This window comes from Globicephala melas, chromosome 4, assembly GCF_963455315.2.
Source record: "Globicephala melas chromosome 4, mGloMel1.2, whole genome shotgun sequence".
In the NCBI taxonomy this organism is placed as follows: domain Eukaryota; kingdom Metazoa; phylum Chordata; class Mammalia; order Artiodactyla; family Delphinidae; genus Globicephala; species Globicephala melas.
Window position 1 is genome coordinate 59,891,073 of NC_083317.1, and position 18,831 is coordinate 59,909,903.

At 36.8% G+C, this 18,831-nt stretch overlaps 1 protein-coding gene across 1 annotated transcript in view; it reads left to right on the forward strand.

Annotated features, from left to right (window-relative positions):
* Positions 1-18,831, forward strand: part of GRAMD1C (GRAM domain containing 1C) — a 79,992-nt gene that overhangs the window by 36,689 nt on the left and 24,472 nt on the right. The window contains 2 exon segments of the mRNA XM_030836818.2: positions 13,262-13,380; positions 15,779-15,911. Of these exon segments, the coding sequence (XP_030692678.1) occupies positions 13,262-13,380; positions 15,779-15,911 (252 nt within the window).

Consider the following 18,831-nt stretch of genomic DNA (forward strand, 5'->3'; position numbering starts at 1 on the left):
GCAAAGGAAACCATAAACAAGACGAAAAGACAACCGTCAGAATGGGAGAAAATATTTGCAAACAAATCAATGGACAAAGGATTAATCTCCAAAATATGTAAACAGCTCATGCAGCTCTATATTAAAGAAACAAACAACCCAATCCAAAAATTGGCAGAAGACCTAAATAGACATTTCTCCAAAGAAGATATACAGATGGCCAAGAAGCACATGAAAAGCTGCTCAACATTACTAATTATTAGAGAAATGCAAATCAAAACTACAATGAGGTATCACCTCACACCAGTTAGAATGGGCATCATCAGAAAATCTACAAACAACAAATGCTGGAGAGGGTGTGGAGAAAAGGGAACCCTCTTGCACTGTCGGTGGGAATGTGAATTGATACAGCCACTATGGAGAACAGTATGGTGGTTCCTTAAAAAACTAAAAATTGAATTACCATATGATCCAGCAATCCCACTACTGGGCATATACCCAGAGAAAACCATAATTCAAAAAGACACATGCACCCCAATATTCATTGCAGCACTATTTACAATAGCCAGGTCATGGAAGCAACCTAAATGCCCATCGACAGATGAATGGATAAAGAAGATGTGGTACATATGTACAATGGAATATTACTCAGCCATAAAAAGGAATGAAATTGAATCATTTGTTGAGACGTGGATGGATCTAGAGACTGTCATACGGAGTGAAGTAAGTCAGAAAGAGAAAAACAAATATTGCATTATTGTATTAATTTATGTATGTGGAACCTAGAAAAATGGTACAGATGAACCGGTTTGCAGGGCAGAAGTTGAGACACAGATGTAGAGAACAAACGTATGGACACCAAGGGGGAAAGCCACGGGGGGGTGGGTGTGTGTGTGATGAATTGGGCAATTGGCATTGACCTGTATACACTGATGTGTATAAAATTGATGACTAATAAGAACCTGCTATATAAGAAAATAAATAAAATTAAATTAAAAAATTAAAAAAAATTTTAAGAACTATTTATTTTAGTTCTTCAAACAGAAAAACTGCCTGGAGATAAGTTCTCTTTGGTAAGTTTATATTTCAATACGTGTATCTATTTTATATACTATAGTGATATACACAACATGAAATTAATAAAAGCTCTAAGAAAGATCTGTCATTTCCAAAGAAAAACAAAATGAAGAAATAAAACTATCTCCATTGACAGATGACATGTTTTTTTGTATATAAAATCCTAAGAAAACCAATAAAAATGTGCGAGAACCAATAAATAAGTTCAGTAATGTTGCAGAATGCATGATCAAAATACAAAGATTACTTATATTTCTGTACATTCACAATAAACAATCTGATAATAGAAATTTTAAAAAATTTATTTACAATAGCATCAGAAAAGAATAAAATACTTGGGAATAAATTTAACAGAAGTATAAGACACGTACACTGAAAGCTACTAGACATAGTTGAAAGAAATTAAAGGAGACTTAAGTAAATGAAAAGAATCTTATGCTCATGGATTAGAAGACTTAATATTGTTAAGATGGCAGTACTCCCCAAATTAATCTGCAGATTCAGTGCAATGCGTATCAGAATACCAACTGGCATTTTTGTAGAAATTGAGAAGTGGATTCTAAAATTCATATGGAAATGCAAGGTACCCAGAATAGCAAGAACAATCTTGAAAAAGAACAAAGTTGGATGAATTAGTCTGTTAGGTCTGCCATTTAAAAAATGCCATAGACTGAATGGCTTAAACAATAGAGATTTATTTTCTTGGAGTTCTGGAACCCAAAGGCGCCATTGCCAAATACATTGGGAGTTGGGGTTTCAACATATGGATTTGGGGGGGACACAATTCGGACCATAGCAACTTCATTTAACCTTAATTTCCTCCTTAAATCTCTGTCTCCAAGTATAGTCATATTGGGGGTTGGAGCTTCAGCATGTGAATTTGGGGGACTACAATTTGGTTCATAATATTGGAGGACTTAACACTTCTTGATTTCAATGTTTACTACAAACCTGCAGTAATCAAGGCAGTATACCTGGCAAAAGTCTAGACATAGATTAATGGCATAGAATTGAGAATCTAGAAATAAAATCTTAAAATTAATTATCAATCATAAATTGATTTTTGACAAGGTTACCAAGATAATTCAGTGGGGAATAAATAGTCTTTTTACCAAATGGTGCTGGAATAACTAGATATCAACATGCAAAAGAATGAATTTTAACCCCTACTTCATACCATATACAAAAATTAACTCAGAATGGATCATAGACCTAAATGCAAGGTCTAAAAGTATAAAACTCTCAGAAGAAACTGTAGGTATAAATACTCATAACCTTTGGATTAGACAATGGTTTCTTAGATATGACATCAAAAGCTCAAGGGACGAAGAAAAAAATAGATAAATTGGATTTCATCAAAATTAAAAACTTTGTGTTTGAAGGAGTCCATCAAGAGAGGGAAAAGGCAACTAACTCATGGAGAAGATATCTGCAAGTTCTATATCTGATAAGGTATTTGCATCCAGAGTTATATATCTGGAGAGGAAATATGTGCAAGTTAAGAGTATATAAAGAATTCTTACAACTCAACAAGAAAAAGACAAATAACCAATTAAAAAGCGGGCAAAGGATTTGAATTGTAATTTCTCCAAAGAACATATACAAATAACCAAGTGCATGCAGAGATGCTTAGTGTCATTAGCTGTTAGAGAAACGTAAATCAAAACCACAGTGAGATACCACTTCACACCCACTGGGATGGCTAAAATAAAAAGACAGACATTACCTCATGTTGAAGATGTAGGTAAACTAGAGCCCTCATGCATTGCTGGTGGCATTGTAAAACTTTGAAAAATTTGAAAAACAGTTTGGTAGTTTTCTCAAAATGTTGAATATAGAGCTACCATATGACCCAGCAATTCCATTTCTAGGGCTGTATGCAAGAAAATTGAAAGCATATGTTCACACACAATCTTGCAGTCAAATATTCATAGCATTATTCATAGTGGCCAAAAATAGAAACATCAACAGATGAAAGTATACATAAAAATATACAAAATGTATATTCATAAAATGGAATATTATTCAGCAATAAAAAGGAGTGAATTACTGATACATGGTACAACATGGTAAACCTTGAAACATGCTATGTGAAAGAAACCAGTCCCAAAGGAACACATATTGTATGATTCTGTTTTTATTAAATGACCAGAATAGGCAAATTCATAGTAGTTGAAAATAAATTTGTTGCCAGGGGGAGGGAGGAATGAGGAGTGACTGCTAATGAATTTGGCCACCTTTTTGGCTTGATGAAAATATTCTAAAATTCGTAGTGATAGTTGTACAGCTCAGGATATGCTAAATACTACTGAATTGTATGCTTTTAGAAAAGTGAATTTTATGGTATGTGAATTATAGCTTAGTAAAGCTGTTATTTGTTATTTAAAAAAATTTTTTAAACAGACATTTATTTCTCTATAGCCATTATTTTGTAAAAACTTTAAAAAAGATTTTTATTTTATATTGGAGTATAGTTGATTTACAATGTTGTGTTAGTTTCTGGTGTACAGCAAAGTGATTTAGTTATACCAATACAAATACATGTATCTATTCTTTCTCAGATTCTTTTCCCATATAGGTTATTACAGAGTATTGAGTAGAGTTTCCTGCGCTATACAGTAGGTACTTGTTAATTATCTATATTATATATAGTAGTGTGTATCTGTTAATCCCAAACTGTTAATTTATCCCTCCCCACCATCTTTCCCCTTTGATAAACACAAGTTTGTTTTCTAAATCTGTGAATCTGTTTTGTAAGTTCATTTGTATCAGTTTTTAGATTCCACATGTAAGTGATATCATATGGTATTTGTCTTTCTGTGTCTGACTTACCTCACTTAGTATGATAATCTCTAGGTCCATCCATATTGCTGCAAATGGCATTATTTCATTCTTTTTTATGGCTGATTAATATTCCATTATATATAGGTACCACATCTTCTTTATCCCTTCCTCTGTTGATAGCCATTTAGGTTGCTTCCATGTCTTGGCTATTGTAAATCTTGCTGCAATGAACATTGGGGTGCATGTATCTTTTCAAATTTTGGTTTTCCCCGGATATATGCCCAGGATTGGGATTGCTGGATCATATGGTAGCTGTATTTTTAGTTTTTTTAAGGAACATCCATACTGTATGCTTTTAGAAAAGTGAACTTTATGGTATGTAAATTATAGCTCAGTAAAACTGTTACTTTTTTAAAAAATGGTTTGGGGGAAGAGTAGAGATTTCCAGCTGATAAGAAAGGCTCCTTCTTTGCAGCAGGAGCTTAACCACCACTGGCAGAAACTTGACCTCCTCTCCTCCCCGCTACCCAGCTCAGCTCCTCACTGGAGTGCACAGCTTTTGCCTAAGGGCTCTTAGGATTGAATGACTTCCAGTTTTTCAGGCAGCTGCTGAGGTCTGGGTCTTTCAAACAGTGCTCTGCTCGGATGCTTTCACTTTGCAGCAGTGCTGGGGGACTCAAGGTGATCTGGAAGTTGGGAGATGGAGGAGAGAAGTGGGTGGGGGTGGGGGAACTTGCCAAGCACAGACCCTCCTCCCTCCTTAAGGGAACGTTTAAGGCTGGCAGGGCAGCCCCAAGCCCAAGCTCCCCCCACCCCCTTGAGTCTTTCTAGGAGTTTGGGCGCCCAGTCTCCCCATGCCCATGCTCCTAACCTGGGAGATGCTTAGGGCGGTGGGCCCGCGGGTGCCAGGTCCAGCGGTGCATGGCAGCCACCTGGGAGAGCACGGAGCAGATGTGCTAAGGCATGAGCCCCCCGCAGCTCCACTGTGCCCTACCAGGTCGTGCTGCAGGAAGGGGGCTGGAAACTCCAGTGTTGCTCTAGGGACATGGCATGGCTAACCCTGCCCCCAAATGCCAATTTTTTTCGAGTACTCTGGGAATCTCCCAGGTGCGTTCTCTCATGCTAACAAGGAACCAAAGACTGTTATGCAGCCTACGTTTGGCTATACCCTAGATCTGAGTGTCCTCTGCAAATCACTTTTGTGCTTACCACACTGGGGTAAGTTGGGATGCATCCTCACGAAAACAAATACCTCCTGGGAAATGACAAAGTTCAGGCTTACAGATGAGCCAGGGAGAAACTGAGATCTGAAATTTAATGAAAAAAGAAAGAAAAAAAAGCTCTTTGAAGTGGGAGAAAGAGAGGGAATTCCAGACTACTTCTGAGGCCACCATAGCCCAGAAATGTCTTGTATGCTGGCTGGGAGTAAAATCTAACCCTTTTTGAAAAGATCCTCATGTCACCCGTGTTCTTGATGTGTACACGAGGAGTATCACCATCGTTACTGTAGTTATACCTTTCAGATCTTTGGATTATTTGGTTATCTTTAACATTGAACATGCAACTCTATTTCAAGCGGACACTATACCCTTTTTTTTTTTTTTAATTTTTTGGCCATGCTGCTCGGCTTGCGGGATGTTAGTTCCCCCACCAGTGATTGAACCCGCAGCCTCGGCAGTGAAAGTGCAGAGTCTTAACCCCTGCGCCGCCAGGGAATATCGCTCTACTCTCATTTTAATAAAGAGAACGGTTACCATTTCTGCTCTATACTATGACAAAAATCGATGTTTATGCATATACTATATGTTAAGTACTATACAGACTTAATGAAAGTTGAAATCTCAGGTTTAAAACTGTCCTAATTGGAATTTTGAACACTGTAGAATCCACCCAGAAAAGGAATTAGAAAACAAAATCAACAACAAAGCTGCCCTTCCTGTGTTCTTCTAGTGATCTTTGAAGAACAATTCTTTTTACCATGGTAATATGTATAACAATAATAGTAACTCCCACTTAGGAACTATTAGGTGCCAGGCATAGTGCTGGGTGCTTGGTGTAGTCTTAGTATTGTCTGTAATTTTACGAGCCTTAGTTGTCTTCTAGTTTTTTAAAGTGATAAAGCCACATTGGTTAGATGCCTTGATCTTTTGTAATACTATTTTTTAAAAGAGAAGGTAAAAACCAAAATTCATAAAATACCCAGCCTAACTACAAAATTCTAGAAAACAACACAAGTAACTTGAATAATAAATTTTGTATATATTCAAACTATTTTAGGAATTTAAGTTCAGAATACTATAATCATGTTTACTTTTAATTAGGGAATTTGAGAGTAAAAGTAAATATGTGTTACTTTTGCTTGCTGTTTGCGTAATAAAGCCTTAAAGGCACAGCATATTAATCTACATAAAAGACTATTCCAGTAAGATTGATTAAGACAATAGAGTGATTTTAAATCTGTGTGTGTGTGTGTGTTTTATTTAATTCTCCAGGAAGATAAATCTACAAAAGGGGAAAAAGCTGGAGGCAAATATGGTGCCTTTGAGAAAGAATGCTTTTAAAAGTACATTTTTTTTTTCATTCGTAAGGTTCCTCTGATGCATTGCTTCAGAAAGGACAGTTTATTTCAGGTATTTGAGTTAGCTTACCATATGTCTTCAATGTTTAGACATGTGTCTGAACTGTCACCATGTCATTCATGCTGTAATTAATAGCACTTCAGCTTAGTTCACAATCTTTGAATTTAGCACCCTTCTTGCAGATAGCACATTGACTGAGATTTGTGAGGCCAGGAGACTGTGGCAGCTCCATTCTCGGTTACAAACAATTGATGTTTACTGTCTTTTGTAAAGAACCTCTCAGCCCTTCCCCACTCCAGCCCTCCACTTTTGTTTGAGTTTAAGGCCCACCCCCTTCCACGTTTTGTATCAGAGCCAGTCTTCCTGCCTATTTTCGTATGGTCCACAAAGTAGGAGTGGTTTTACATTTATATTTCCTGACAATTATATGAAATTCAAATTTCAATATCCATTAATAAAATTTTATGGAAACACAGCCATGCTCATTCTTTATGTGTTGTCTGTGGTTGGTTTCACACTACAGAGGCAGAGTTGAGTAGTTGCAACAGAGACTAAATAGACCACAAAGCCTGAAATATTTACTCTGTGGTGTTTTACAGAAACAGTTTTTTAACCTCTGAACAATACTAAACCAAACTCATCTTTTTTTGAAAAAAAAAAAATGCATACCTGCTAATGTTAGCTTCCTGCTGAATACTCATCACCCTTGGATAAAAATTTTTAATTGTTTATAGAGACTGTATGATCTGGCCCCAGCCCACCACTCCAGCCTCATTAATACTTTTATGTTTCTAGTGATATTATCATATTATTATATTTAGGATTACTCATGCTAATAATACAGGCAGGATGTGTACAGAATGAAATTGTTCTTTTTGTACTATTTTTTCTCTGAGAGATAATAGTGGTATCTCTTGCCAGTACACGGGGGCTACTGGGAAGCTAGCTCTCCATGGAAATTTAAGAGTACATATTGAGAGTAGATGTTTAAATCCGGGGCCTAACAGAGCAGAAATCTGTGCTCATTTTAAATTCTAAAGCTTAAAGAGACAGAATGGCTTTCAGGCTTATTCCCAAAGGCCAGAAGTAGGAGGCATGTGTCAGAATTAGGGAGGAGGTTATGAGGGGTGTTTTGTCAATGTATACAGACCCACCGTCTTCCAATTTTGATACATGTCACTCCATCTTCTATCTTGGGAATCTCTAGTTGAAGGATGACAGGAGAGTATCCTGTTCCTCAAGTGGGTTGGGGAAAAAAGGATTTAAAACAGTTTACTGATTGTATTAGTATATATAAAGAAAGAATGTGTTGGTCTGAAGGGGGCTTGGCCAGACTTAGGCCAAGAACTTAAGACTTAGGCCAGAAAAGCAAAGTCACAGAGGCAGACTTTGACCACTAGAGAAATGTACAAAGATAGGACAGAGATGAATCGTCAGGCTCCATCAGTGTCACAGTAGTTTTTCCTTTAACACTGTCTACCTTTGCTCTGACTTCATGCTTATCATGCAAATTTCTGATTACTAGTCTGATTTCCAAGGTATTCAGGTACCTGAATACCTGAATATTCAGGTTCTCCAGGTAGGATGAACGAATTCTGATGATTAGAAAAGATCGTTCCCCTACTATGCATTAGTATATTTACTACGGAGCATGTACATGCAGCTTGTGAGTGTGGCTGGTTTGAGTCAGCTGATCTGAGTGCATCTCTAGGATGTCAACAGTGCTGAGGCCATTCTGCAAACAGTGGTTAGTTTATCAAGTTAGTGTCACCTTTGAGACCTTTCAGAAGAGTGTCATACAGCTTTTTCCTGCAGACTCCTCAGCCTTATCAAACCTCTTATTACTGCTTATGCCCCTCTCCAATGATTCTTTCTTTTGGAATTACTTGGAAATCTAGACGTTTTCCAGTAGTCCTATAAATCTAATAAGTACAGTATTCAAATCTACCAGGAAAAAAATGCAGATTGCTAAGTATTTTAGTCACATATTCTATAATAACCTGGCAGTGTAGAAGTATTAGTATTTGTATATTGTTCCCTCTTGTTGACCTTTCTGGTTGGCAGAACTCCTCCACCTATTTTCCCTTGGTCAGTGCAGTATGCCTCCTCCTGCCCAGTCACCCAAGCCAGAAACCTGGTGCATCCTTGTGTCTTACCTCTTTGCCAACATGTCATGTTGGTCATCAAGGCCCTCATCATTTCTAGCTTGAACCGTTACAGTAGTCTCCTACGGATCTCTTTTTAACACTCTAATCTGTCCTTTAGGTCAGGGGTCCCCAACCTGGGGACCCCAACCCCCTGGGGGGGTTGTTAGGTTCCTGTTAGGAACTGGGCCACACAGCAGGAGGTGAGCGAGCGAAGCTTCATCTGATGCGCCCCATTGCTCACATTAGGTCCCTGGTGCCAAAAAGGTTGGGGACCACTGCTTTAGGTTGTTACCAAAAAAGTAGTCATTTTAAAAGTGGATCTTTTAAAAACGCACTTCTGAACTTGTTGCTTTTCTATGTGTAACTAATAGGTGGCTTTTTCTATTTAGCGTGGAATACAGGCTCTTCATGACCTGACTGCTTCCCCCTTCCCCGCTGACTCTTTCCTTCTTCTTCTCTGTGTCTTCCTCTCCCCGCCCTCCCGAGTCATGGTGAACTGGCTTGCCAGGCCGCTCCACTTCTCTGCACACTTGGATTTGGTGTACGTGTGTTCATCTTACTTGATATTTCAGCAGCATTTCACACCATGGCACACTCCCTCTATTTTGAAACACCTTCTTCCCTTGACTTCCATATCATTCTTTCTGAACCTTGCTCTACCTCTCTTGTATTTTTCTGTCCTTTTTTCCTCCTCTTCCACTCAGCCTTTGCATGCCAGACTTTCTTTGGGCCCAGTCTTAGGTTCTGTTTTCCCTCTTAAACCTACTGAGCTCAGCTCTGCTCCATATCCAGTGGTTTACTATAAGAGATTTTTATATTTAGCAAAAGTATATAAAAATCATTTACAGTACAATTAATGTATATTTTTCTCATAGCTATTTGGTTACCATGGTACAGTGAGGATACGTATCTATGGTTTAGGTCAGTAGGACCTGCCATCATATGCCAAGAGCACTGGTTTTTAGGGAGTAAAAGCTAGCCCCATAGTGAGCTCTCTTCAGTTTGAGCGAGTAGCATCCTCCAGTGTTGCTTTGGTCCCTCATTCTGCTGTTGTATAAAATGATTAGATTTTAGCAACCCTACCTACCCTCAAAAGGTTGATCCTTGCAGTCTATCAAGTAGCGTTTGACATGTCTACACACTTTACCAGACTAGATGGAACAGTTAGGTAGCTGTTTCTAGCTAGGTAGAAATTAGGGCAAGATTTGATTTTTCATTTAGAAGAAAATTTTTCTTCTGGGAAATAAATTAGAACTGGTAGATGAGACTCTCTATAGTGTTTATTATAGTCCAGGTAGGTCGCTGCCAGGAAATTATTCTGAATAAAGGAAAAAATATTTCTAAAGGAAAGAATTATTGAGTAATCAACATGTAAACTTTTCAGTGATGAAAGATATGCCGCCTGCTTCTTGGAATTGCTCCACCTGAATAGCTCATTCTTCTTGACATTTCCTGACGTTCCATTTACAGTACTCAAGAGTTGCAATCCTTGATAGTTGTAAAGGGTTAATGCAGGAGTCTGATGGGGATGTGACACTAGTACTGAAGAAGTGGGGTATGAAGAAGCAATGACATTGCCAGAATTGAATAGGAAGTATTAGCATGGAGAAGAAAATTTAACCCTTAATATATTTAATTTTAAAAATGAGATTAAAATCATATTGCAATAAGCATTTTACATAATTGAGCATAGGCAAGATATTTTCATTTGCATTTTTTTGTTTCTAATCAGTGTGTAGAACAGAAGAAATTGGGAACTGTCTCTTTAATAAAACCCTGTTTACCTACCCTCTTCTAGTAGGAGTGGCTTAGGAACCTGTAGAGTGAGGTGTAACTTCCAATTCTGCATTCTGAAGGGCAGCCTTGGATAAGAGTGCTGATACTACAAACCAGGAAGTGACAAATCATTTGCCTTAAATTATAGTAGAGCTTGTCTTTTATAAGGAAAACTTCTCATAACAAAACTAGAAGATTGAAGCATGGTTGTCACTAAATGTTTGGAACTCTGCAGCAGATAAAGACTTTGCAGTGTACTTAGAATACAAAGCTTTCTGGGCCAGAAATTGATCTGACTTTTGAGCCTTATCTGATTACTGCTTGATTCCTCTTTATTTTGCTCAAGTGCTCAGCAGGTTGAACGGGGAGCCTTCCTCCCTATTGTTAGCAGGTAGGTGGTCAGCCTTTGTTTAAAATTTAAGTTGTTTTTTAAGGTTCCTTAACCCTGGTTCTGCTGCTGATTATTGAAAGAATTATGAATATCAGTCTGGGTATATGTTTTAATGTTTGAATATTCAGCATGGCTGTAAATAATCATTTTTGTGACTTTGTAGAAAAAGTCATTTTTAACAAATTAGCAAATCTATAAGGTGACAAGTTAAATGAGTTCTATTTTGTTTTCTATTAACCATATATGTTTAAATTTAATTAACAGATTAAAAGTATATTGAAATTACTCTGCTATTAACTTCCTGATAGTATTTGATAATATATTTAAAACATTTATTGATGTAGTCAAATAAAATTGTATTTTTGTTGTTACTATTTTACTTCTAAGTTTCATTTCTTTCACTCTTAGAACGCTGTCTGAGTGTTTAGCTCATTGTTTATCTACTTGCTTTAGTTTGTTTTTGGAATACTTTGATACCTATTATTTCAGAAGACTTTTTATAAAAGGTTACTCTTCCACAAGTATATTGAAATATTGCTTGTTTCTCTTTATAAAGTTAACCATGCATTTATGACACTAAAATTGTTTCAAAGATAACATCTTTGGAATATTGAGCTAATTATTAGTATGAGCTAACTGCTATTGTGAAAAAAAAAAAAGCCATTCACAAATGGTTCTTCTGGAGTGGGGATCAGAAATGTGTGTGGGTACCTTTAGGATCAAGAACAGTGGTTTCTTTCTCTACCACTAGTGATCCTTTTTTTCTTCTGTGGACACTATGCTTCAAAAGACTTTTTGTCAACCAAATAAGTGGTGTATATTAAATAATAAAATGTTAGAACATTATCATTTATTAGGGATACATTATTTCCAACGAGAGTTTCTTATCAGCCTGAGATAACCACTCTAGGTTAATATAATTCAGCTCCGAACGAAGAGGCCTTACATTTTACCTAGCTTGAAAAACTTTATTGTAGGTAACTGTTTGGATATTTTTGACTTTTTGAAATACTGATAGTAACATCTGAAGTTTCAACAACTGCTCTTATGGAATCTTAGTCATCTGGGAACTAGCAGTCTAAAGTGCAGAAATTCTGTTCTTAATATCTTTGAGTGTCCATGAAATGTAATGAAGGTCATCTAGTATAATGTAACGAACAAAGATACCATAGCTACTAGACCGAGAGGAGAAACGGGGAAAAAGAAAAAAGGAAATGTGGTATTTGTCATTGGGAATATCTGCGAGGCATTCAAGGTGTCTGTATGTTTTTGCCCCATAAAATTTCCCTATATTTATCGCTACTATTTACCCACTTAAAATTTTTACTCTGATTAGTCTGATAAATTGATAACTGACTTCAAAACAAATATTGCTTATGTTTTTCATGTATTTTATTCTATATTTTTATGTAGCTTCCCTCTCCCAAATTTTTTTATTTCTCCATTTCCTCTATTTATGTCCTTCCTTCAGCTTAGCTGAAGACCCTTTGCAATGTGAAGCCTTATCTGATCACCCTAAACCGCAGTAATATTTCTTTCCTTTAGATTTCTATATCATGTTGATTCTACCAGTTGTTTAGTACATAATAATGATATAGCTTGTCATATTTAACTTTTACTTAAAAGTTTGCAGTGTTTCTTCAACTAAATTATAGTTGTTTGACAGCAAGTAGGACATCATTTTTATCCGTTTTAGCATCTAGTGCAGTGATACACATGTGGTAGGTTCTAAATAAATATCTGTTGAATGAAAGAGATGTAAAGAATCTTGCCAACAGTTGCTTCAAGTGTTATGCTGCCTCCCTCTACCTTGCTTAATTATGTAATTAACCATCCATAATGTTTCTAAAAATCAGACTGTTAGTTGTCATACTACTATCGTTTTTGTTTTTCTTTGTAACACATGCATTTTTTATATTAGATTATTTAACACTGATATGATACCTACAAAGAAAGAACAAGCTGGACTTTATTAAAAATAAATAAAAATAAAAACAGAAATATTCTGAATTCCAGACTCTTGCATTTTATATTTTAGGAAAATATAATTTAAAATTTACTGATATGTGAGGTTTCAAATATAGTTAAAATATTCAGATACATTATGAATTAAGGGGAGGGATTCTGAACTGACATTTGGTATTCTGAATGGTGATCCGGTCATCCTGGTAGACTGGTTGGATTGCAGAATTTAAATCACAGATTAGTAATTGCCAGAAAGGATGAACAAATTATTTTATAAAAAGAGGGTTTTAAATGTCTTACACCCATTGACAGTAGTTATTATGTTACACACTTTAAAATCATCATCTACCTATTCCCAGTATCAACTGTGTCGGATACGTTTTGTTAACCCACTTTTTATAGATACAGAAAACTGATATCTAGAAAGGTGAAATAACTAACAAAACCATACACTAGTCACTGCATAACAGGTCATTTTGACTTCAGAATTCATGTTTTGAATCACTGTGTTGTATACTATGTTCTGTTTTCCAATAGTCAGGGTAATCTTTCTGTCATTCTAGAGCTTGACCAGACAGGAAGTCTGGCAGCTGCTCCAGCAGAACTATGGCACTGAGTTAGGCTTAAATGCTGAAGAGATGGAGAACTTGTCCCTGTCGATTGAGGATAATGTGCAGCCAAGGTACTGCAAAGTGTCTTGAAATGTCAAGATTTATTCCTCATTAATCAAAGCAGAATTATTTTAGACTTTACTAATTCAGGCTTTCTATTTATTTACCATCCAGTGAAATTTGCCTCTTGCTTCTCTGTAGTGGAATGAGTGAAAGGTGAGGCCAGTGAATAGTTTGCTAAATTGGTAAGCAAATACAGGTCAGATGAGGAAATGTTCACTTTGTAACTGTGTCACCTAGGATTTGCTTAAAGCATGGGGTTAGTAAACCTTTTTATTAAGGATATGGAGAAGTACCTAGTGAAATCTCTGCACCTATAGATAACAATAAAGAAAATTAGCTGGAAGATATTTTAAGGGATAGAAAGATAATATGACTTTTCCTCAAGGATACCCTAGCGTAGTACTTGACATGTAATTGGCACTCAATAAATATTGAATGCATTAATGAAAGGAGCTTATAGTGCTACAGGGAATGCAAATAATTATAATACAGGGTTGGAAATGATAAGGGCCAAAAAGAGCAATAGATAATGTGGGAAAAATTCAGAGTGGAGAGAGATTATTTTTGACTGATGGGAATTCACTTGGAAGAGTGGACATTATTATTAACCTGTACAAATAAAAGTGCTTTTTGTCTAGTGGTGATTGAGGTCAGAGCAATAAAAACAACTAAGGATAATACATGAAAATTCTAGAGCAAACATTATGCTAAGTCAAAGGAGCCAGTCACAAAAGACCACATATCATATGATTCTATTTATACGAAATAGAGTCCAGAATCAGTAACTCCATAGAGATAGAAAGTAGATGAGCAGTTGCCAGGGACTGGGAGAAAGGGAGTGTGGGGAGTGCAACTGCTGATGGGCACAGGGCTTCTTTTGGGGTGATAAAAATGTTCTAAAATTAAATAGTGGTGATGACTGCACAACTCTGTAAATCACTGTATTGTACACTAAACGGGGTGAACTTTATGATATATGAATTATACCTTAATAAAAAATTAGGTAAATTATTTATTTAAAAATTCTGTAGTAAATAAGTCTTAAGGTGGAAATCTTTCAAAGTCTCATGTGTGTACGAAGATTTTATTCTATCTAGATAAGTCTTCTAGTTATACTGATCCTATTTATATTGTGTCAGCTCAGCATTAATATTTTATGGTCTTTTTTACATGGTTACACGTGTATATTTTATTAGTTTTCTGTAAAGTTAAAAATTTCCATTGGACTACTCTCCTTGTAAAGTTTACTAGGCTTGGGACTTCCCTGGATCCTCATTCCCTCTTCTGCTCTTTTTCTCATTCTTCCAATCTCTGAGAGAAGCATATCTACCTCACACCTGTATTTCCTCAGCTCTTCCATCTTCTTTCTTTTCACTTTCAATCTTTCCTTCACTCTCCTTCCTCTTTTTTTCTTCATTTCTCCACAATCCACCTCCATCCTTAAAATCCTCAAGTACAGACACTCAGCTGGTGGTCTTGTCTCCAGGAGCCATTTTCCTTGTTTGGTTCCCTCAGAGTCCTGCTATTCTGCCCGGCCAGGAGTAACTGAGTAGTAGACCTAAGTATTATTTGGGTGGAGTAGAATAGGCTTTTTTTAGCTTTTCTGTCTCTTTGTCAGGATAATATGGATTCACATGTCAGGCAGCCAGTTTATTTTAGGAGAGCTTTAAGTCTAAACATAGCAATGATTACATGGAAATGCTAATTGCTCAATAAAGTTGAGGTCTGGAAATTAGATCCATTGTGCTCCTTTTATATTTAATACACTTTCCTGTTTTTCCCCCCACTCCCTGAAAGAGGAAAAGAAGGTCCCAAGACATTTATTGTAATCTTGTTCCTATGACCATTTGAAAGCTTTTCCTTTAACCTTAGGAATTCCTGTTCTCAGGAACGAGAAGAACAAGAAGGGAGGCATGGTTTGATGGATGGGCTCTGTGCTCAGACATCAGGAGCTTCCCCTTCCTGGAGTGATGTGCCATCTCAGCTGGTACTGAATCTGAAGGAAAGAGACGAGATCTAGAACTGCCTTCCGGTGTTGCCTGGCATCCAACTCAAACACCTACCCTGCACCTTTCGAAGCTTCTTCATTGTCCGCAACTGCAATTTAAATAAGCAACGTTCATTTTATTAGTTGCTGTTATGACCACTTGTACTTGATTAATTTCTTAATGGTTTCTGAAGTTTATAAAATCTTATATGAGCATATTTTATTTTCAGCAGTGAAGTCAATTTGCATGTGATTTAAGAAGATAGCTTTGTTATAAGTAGAAGCTTATTTGTTACATTACAAAAAAAAAATTTGTTGTCCAAATGCTTTATAATAGAAAAGGACCTCAGTGAGGAGACTGAATCAGCTGTTTGTGCGGAAGTGACCTTGTTTATGTTTCTATGATGTGTTTCTTACAGAAGTCCAAGAAGAAGCAGCTTGGATGACTGTGGGGAGAGAGATGAGAAATTATCCAAGCCAATCAGTTTTACCCGTGAATCAATTAGTCGGGTTTCAGAAACAGAGCCAATTGATGGAAATCCACAAAAAGGGGTTAGTATATGATATCCCTTTTAAAATCTGTCTGATACTGCCATGTGTTCATCACAATGGAAGAGAAAATAAAAATACAATATACAAAATGTTTAAAAACTTAAGATGTCAGGCTGCTCTTGTATTTTAGGACAAGAGTTTTAAGCCTGTAAGTTGCAGAGGTTGTATGGGAATAATATGTGGTTCTGTTCAGAGCTGGATATGGTGCAGAGTTACCAGGCAGCTCCCTGAGCATCAGTCTGTAAGGGGGATAGACATCATTAAAAATATAATAAGGTGGAGAAATTCATAGTTAGCAGAATTTTTCCCGTAGTAGGTAGTGTGCGTAGTGGAAAGAATCTGTTTTGAAGGGAAGAGGAGAACTCTGAGCACCATGCTTGAATAACAATAGATGCTTGTTAAGCTGATTACTAAAGCAGGCACATCCAGTTAATTACTGGGCTTCATAGTTAGTTAGTTTCTTTCTTTATTTTTTCAAGTATTATTATAAGCCCTTCAATTTTTTTTAATTTCAGTGAGTTTCTGTCACTTGAAGTCATTATTATTACTACTTTTTTTTTTTTTTTTTTTTGGTACGTGGGCCCCTCATTGTTGTGGCCTCTCCCGTTGCGCAGCACAGGCTCCGGACGTGCAGGCTCAGTGGCCATGGCTCACGGGCCCAGCCGCTCCGCGGCATGTGGGATCTTCCCGGACCGGGGCACGAACCCGCGTCCCCTGCATCGGCAGGCGGACTCTCAACCACTGCGCCACCAGGGAAGCCCTGTTACTACTTTTTTATACTCAGTTTGTCCCCTCTGCCAATGGGAGCCCCTTCAGGTTGGCTCCTTTGTCCTTTTGAAATAATCAATAATCTTTGATGACTTCCTTTCTTTCTGGTACAATAATGTGTCCTAGGCACATTTTGTTTGTATACTTTCTGTCCCAGACTTAGTATCAGCCATTTTTTCTAATGAGCCATAGTTTTAATGAAGAATGGCACTTAGGCCACATTCTGAGTGCTAAGAGTGTACAACTTTTGTTCTTCTGATTGGGGATGCAAGTTTGGGGCCAATGCTGAATTTCTTGTTTTAGATCAGAGCATTGGCTTCAAATCCTACCTCTGCCACTTGCTAACTGTATGACCTTAAATAAATTAACTTAATTCCTTAACCTTTCTATGCTTTTGTTTTCTCAACTATAAGATGAGGACACTTACCCCACAGCGTTTTTTAATAAGGACTAAATGAATTAATATATATGAAAATGCATTGAACAGTCCCTAGCACATATTAAGTATTCAATAACCATAAGCTATTATGATTGAAGGTGAATCTGTGTGTGGCCAGCAGTGGACTTTTTCTCCCTTCTCTCGAGCTCCCAGCATCTGCTGTGAATAAATGTTGGGGAAACGTTGAAACAGAATATATTTATGTAAAAGGCCACCAAGTTATAAACTTGTCTCAGGCAATTATCACGCACCTATCTCAGTCTGATTTTGTGTTGTGGATTTCACGTAAAACTTATTCATCAAGAGACCCTTAGGAACTTACTGCTGGTGTAAGGGAGGTGATTCTGAATGCTAATCCCCTTGTACGTTCTCACTGAGAAGACCAAACCACTCAATTTTGGGGTGGTAACAGGACAGGGGATCTCTTACAGTCCCCTCCTCCTTTTACAAAAGTCTGACTTTGAGGACTGGGTTCTCAGACAATGTCTTCTGTACCTGCTCTTGGGACAGTTAACCTATTGGTCCTTGCTTCTAGTTTTGTCCCTAAAGGAAGTCATATGTTCTCTAAGGAAAGGGAATGGAATGTAGAGGAATAATTTAATGTTTTAAGATTGATTATATATTCATTGATGTTTAGTATAGATGTTTTCAGGTTATGGAATACAAGTAATTTAGAAGTTTGGTCCTTTTTTTCCTTTTGCACTCAAGAGCAGTAAAGTGAGATTCTCAGATATCATGAATATCATATGTCACTTAATTTGTTTCATTTTTACTTCCAACAAAGTTGGAAATAACAAAAAGTTAGAAATAACATTTTTTCCAAGAATAAAATAGGTTTTTCTTAAGTTATAAACTTAATACTCTTTGTAAAAAATCAGGAAATATAGAAAAATATACAAAGAAATAAAAATTGTCCAGATGCTAACCATTCGAAGATAGGGACTGTTACTTTTCCTATAAGTATCTGTCCATGTTCTTTATCATAGGAACTATATCTCAATTAGAAACAACAGGAGTAATATGTGTGGAAAGTTACTCTACTTAGCATCTAAAGAGACCCTGGGTCAGCTAATAAACCTGTTGCTTCGTAGTGTGGAACTCCAAAATAAATCAAGTCTTGATTTTAACAATACTCTCTGATTGAAAAATCAATCCTCGACTAGGATAGTATAATCCTTTAATAAATTGAGTCCTGGGGCCCGGTTGTTATTCTGCTTTCTGAGCGGCCAATGGAAACTGGTCTCCTCCCTGGAGCTGCTTCTGTTGTTAAGTGCTGCTCAAGGATCTCATGGGGCAGGAAGTTATAGATACACTTTTGCTGTCTTTCATCTGCTTATCCACAGACAATGCAAGAAAGTACATTGCTGTGTAGTTTATATTTATCACACTGTTCTATTAAGCCTAATTATAATACTGTTCTACTTGAATACTACCAACATAGCAGTAGCATTCATACTTTAATGCCTAATATTAAATTTATTATAGAAATGACATATCTTTTTTAAGCCATTCCCAGAAAGTATGGATAGCAGTATATATTGAATATATTTTAATGCCCAATTCCTTAGTCCCTTAACAGCAAAGCCAACTCTGTTCTTATGGGTTTGCTGTGAAATTAATTTTCCCTTTTAATCTTTTCTCCTTCACTGTACTCTTATGTGACTTTTATCTCTCTTTTTTCTTTCCCTTTCCCCTTTAGTTACTGGTCTTAAG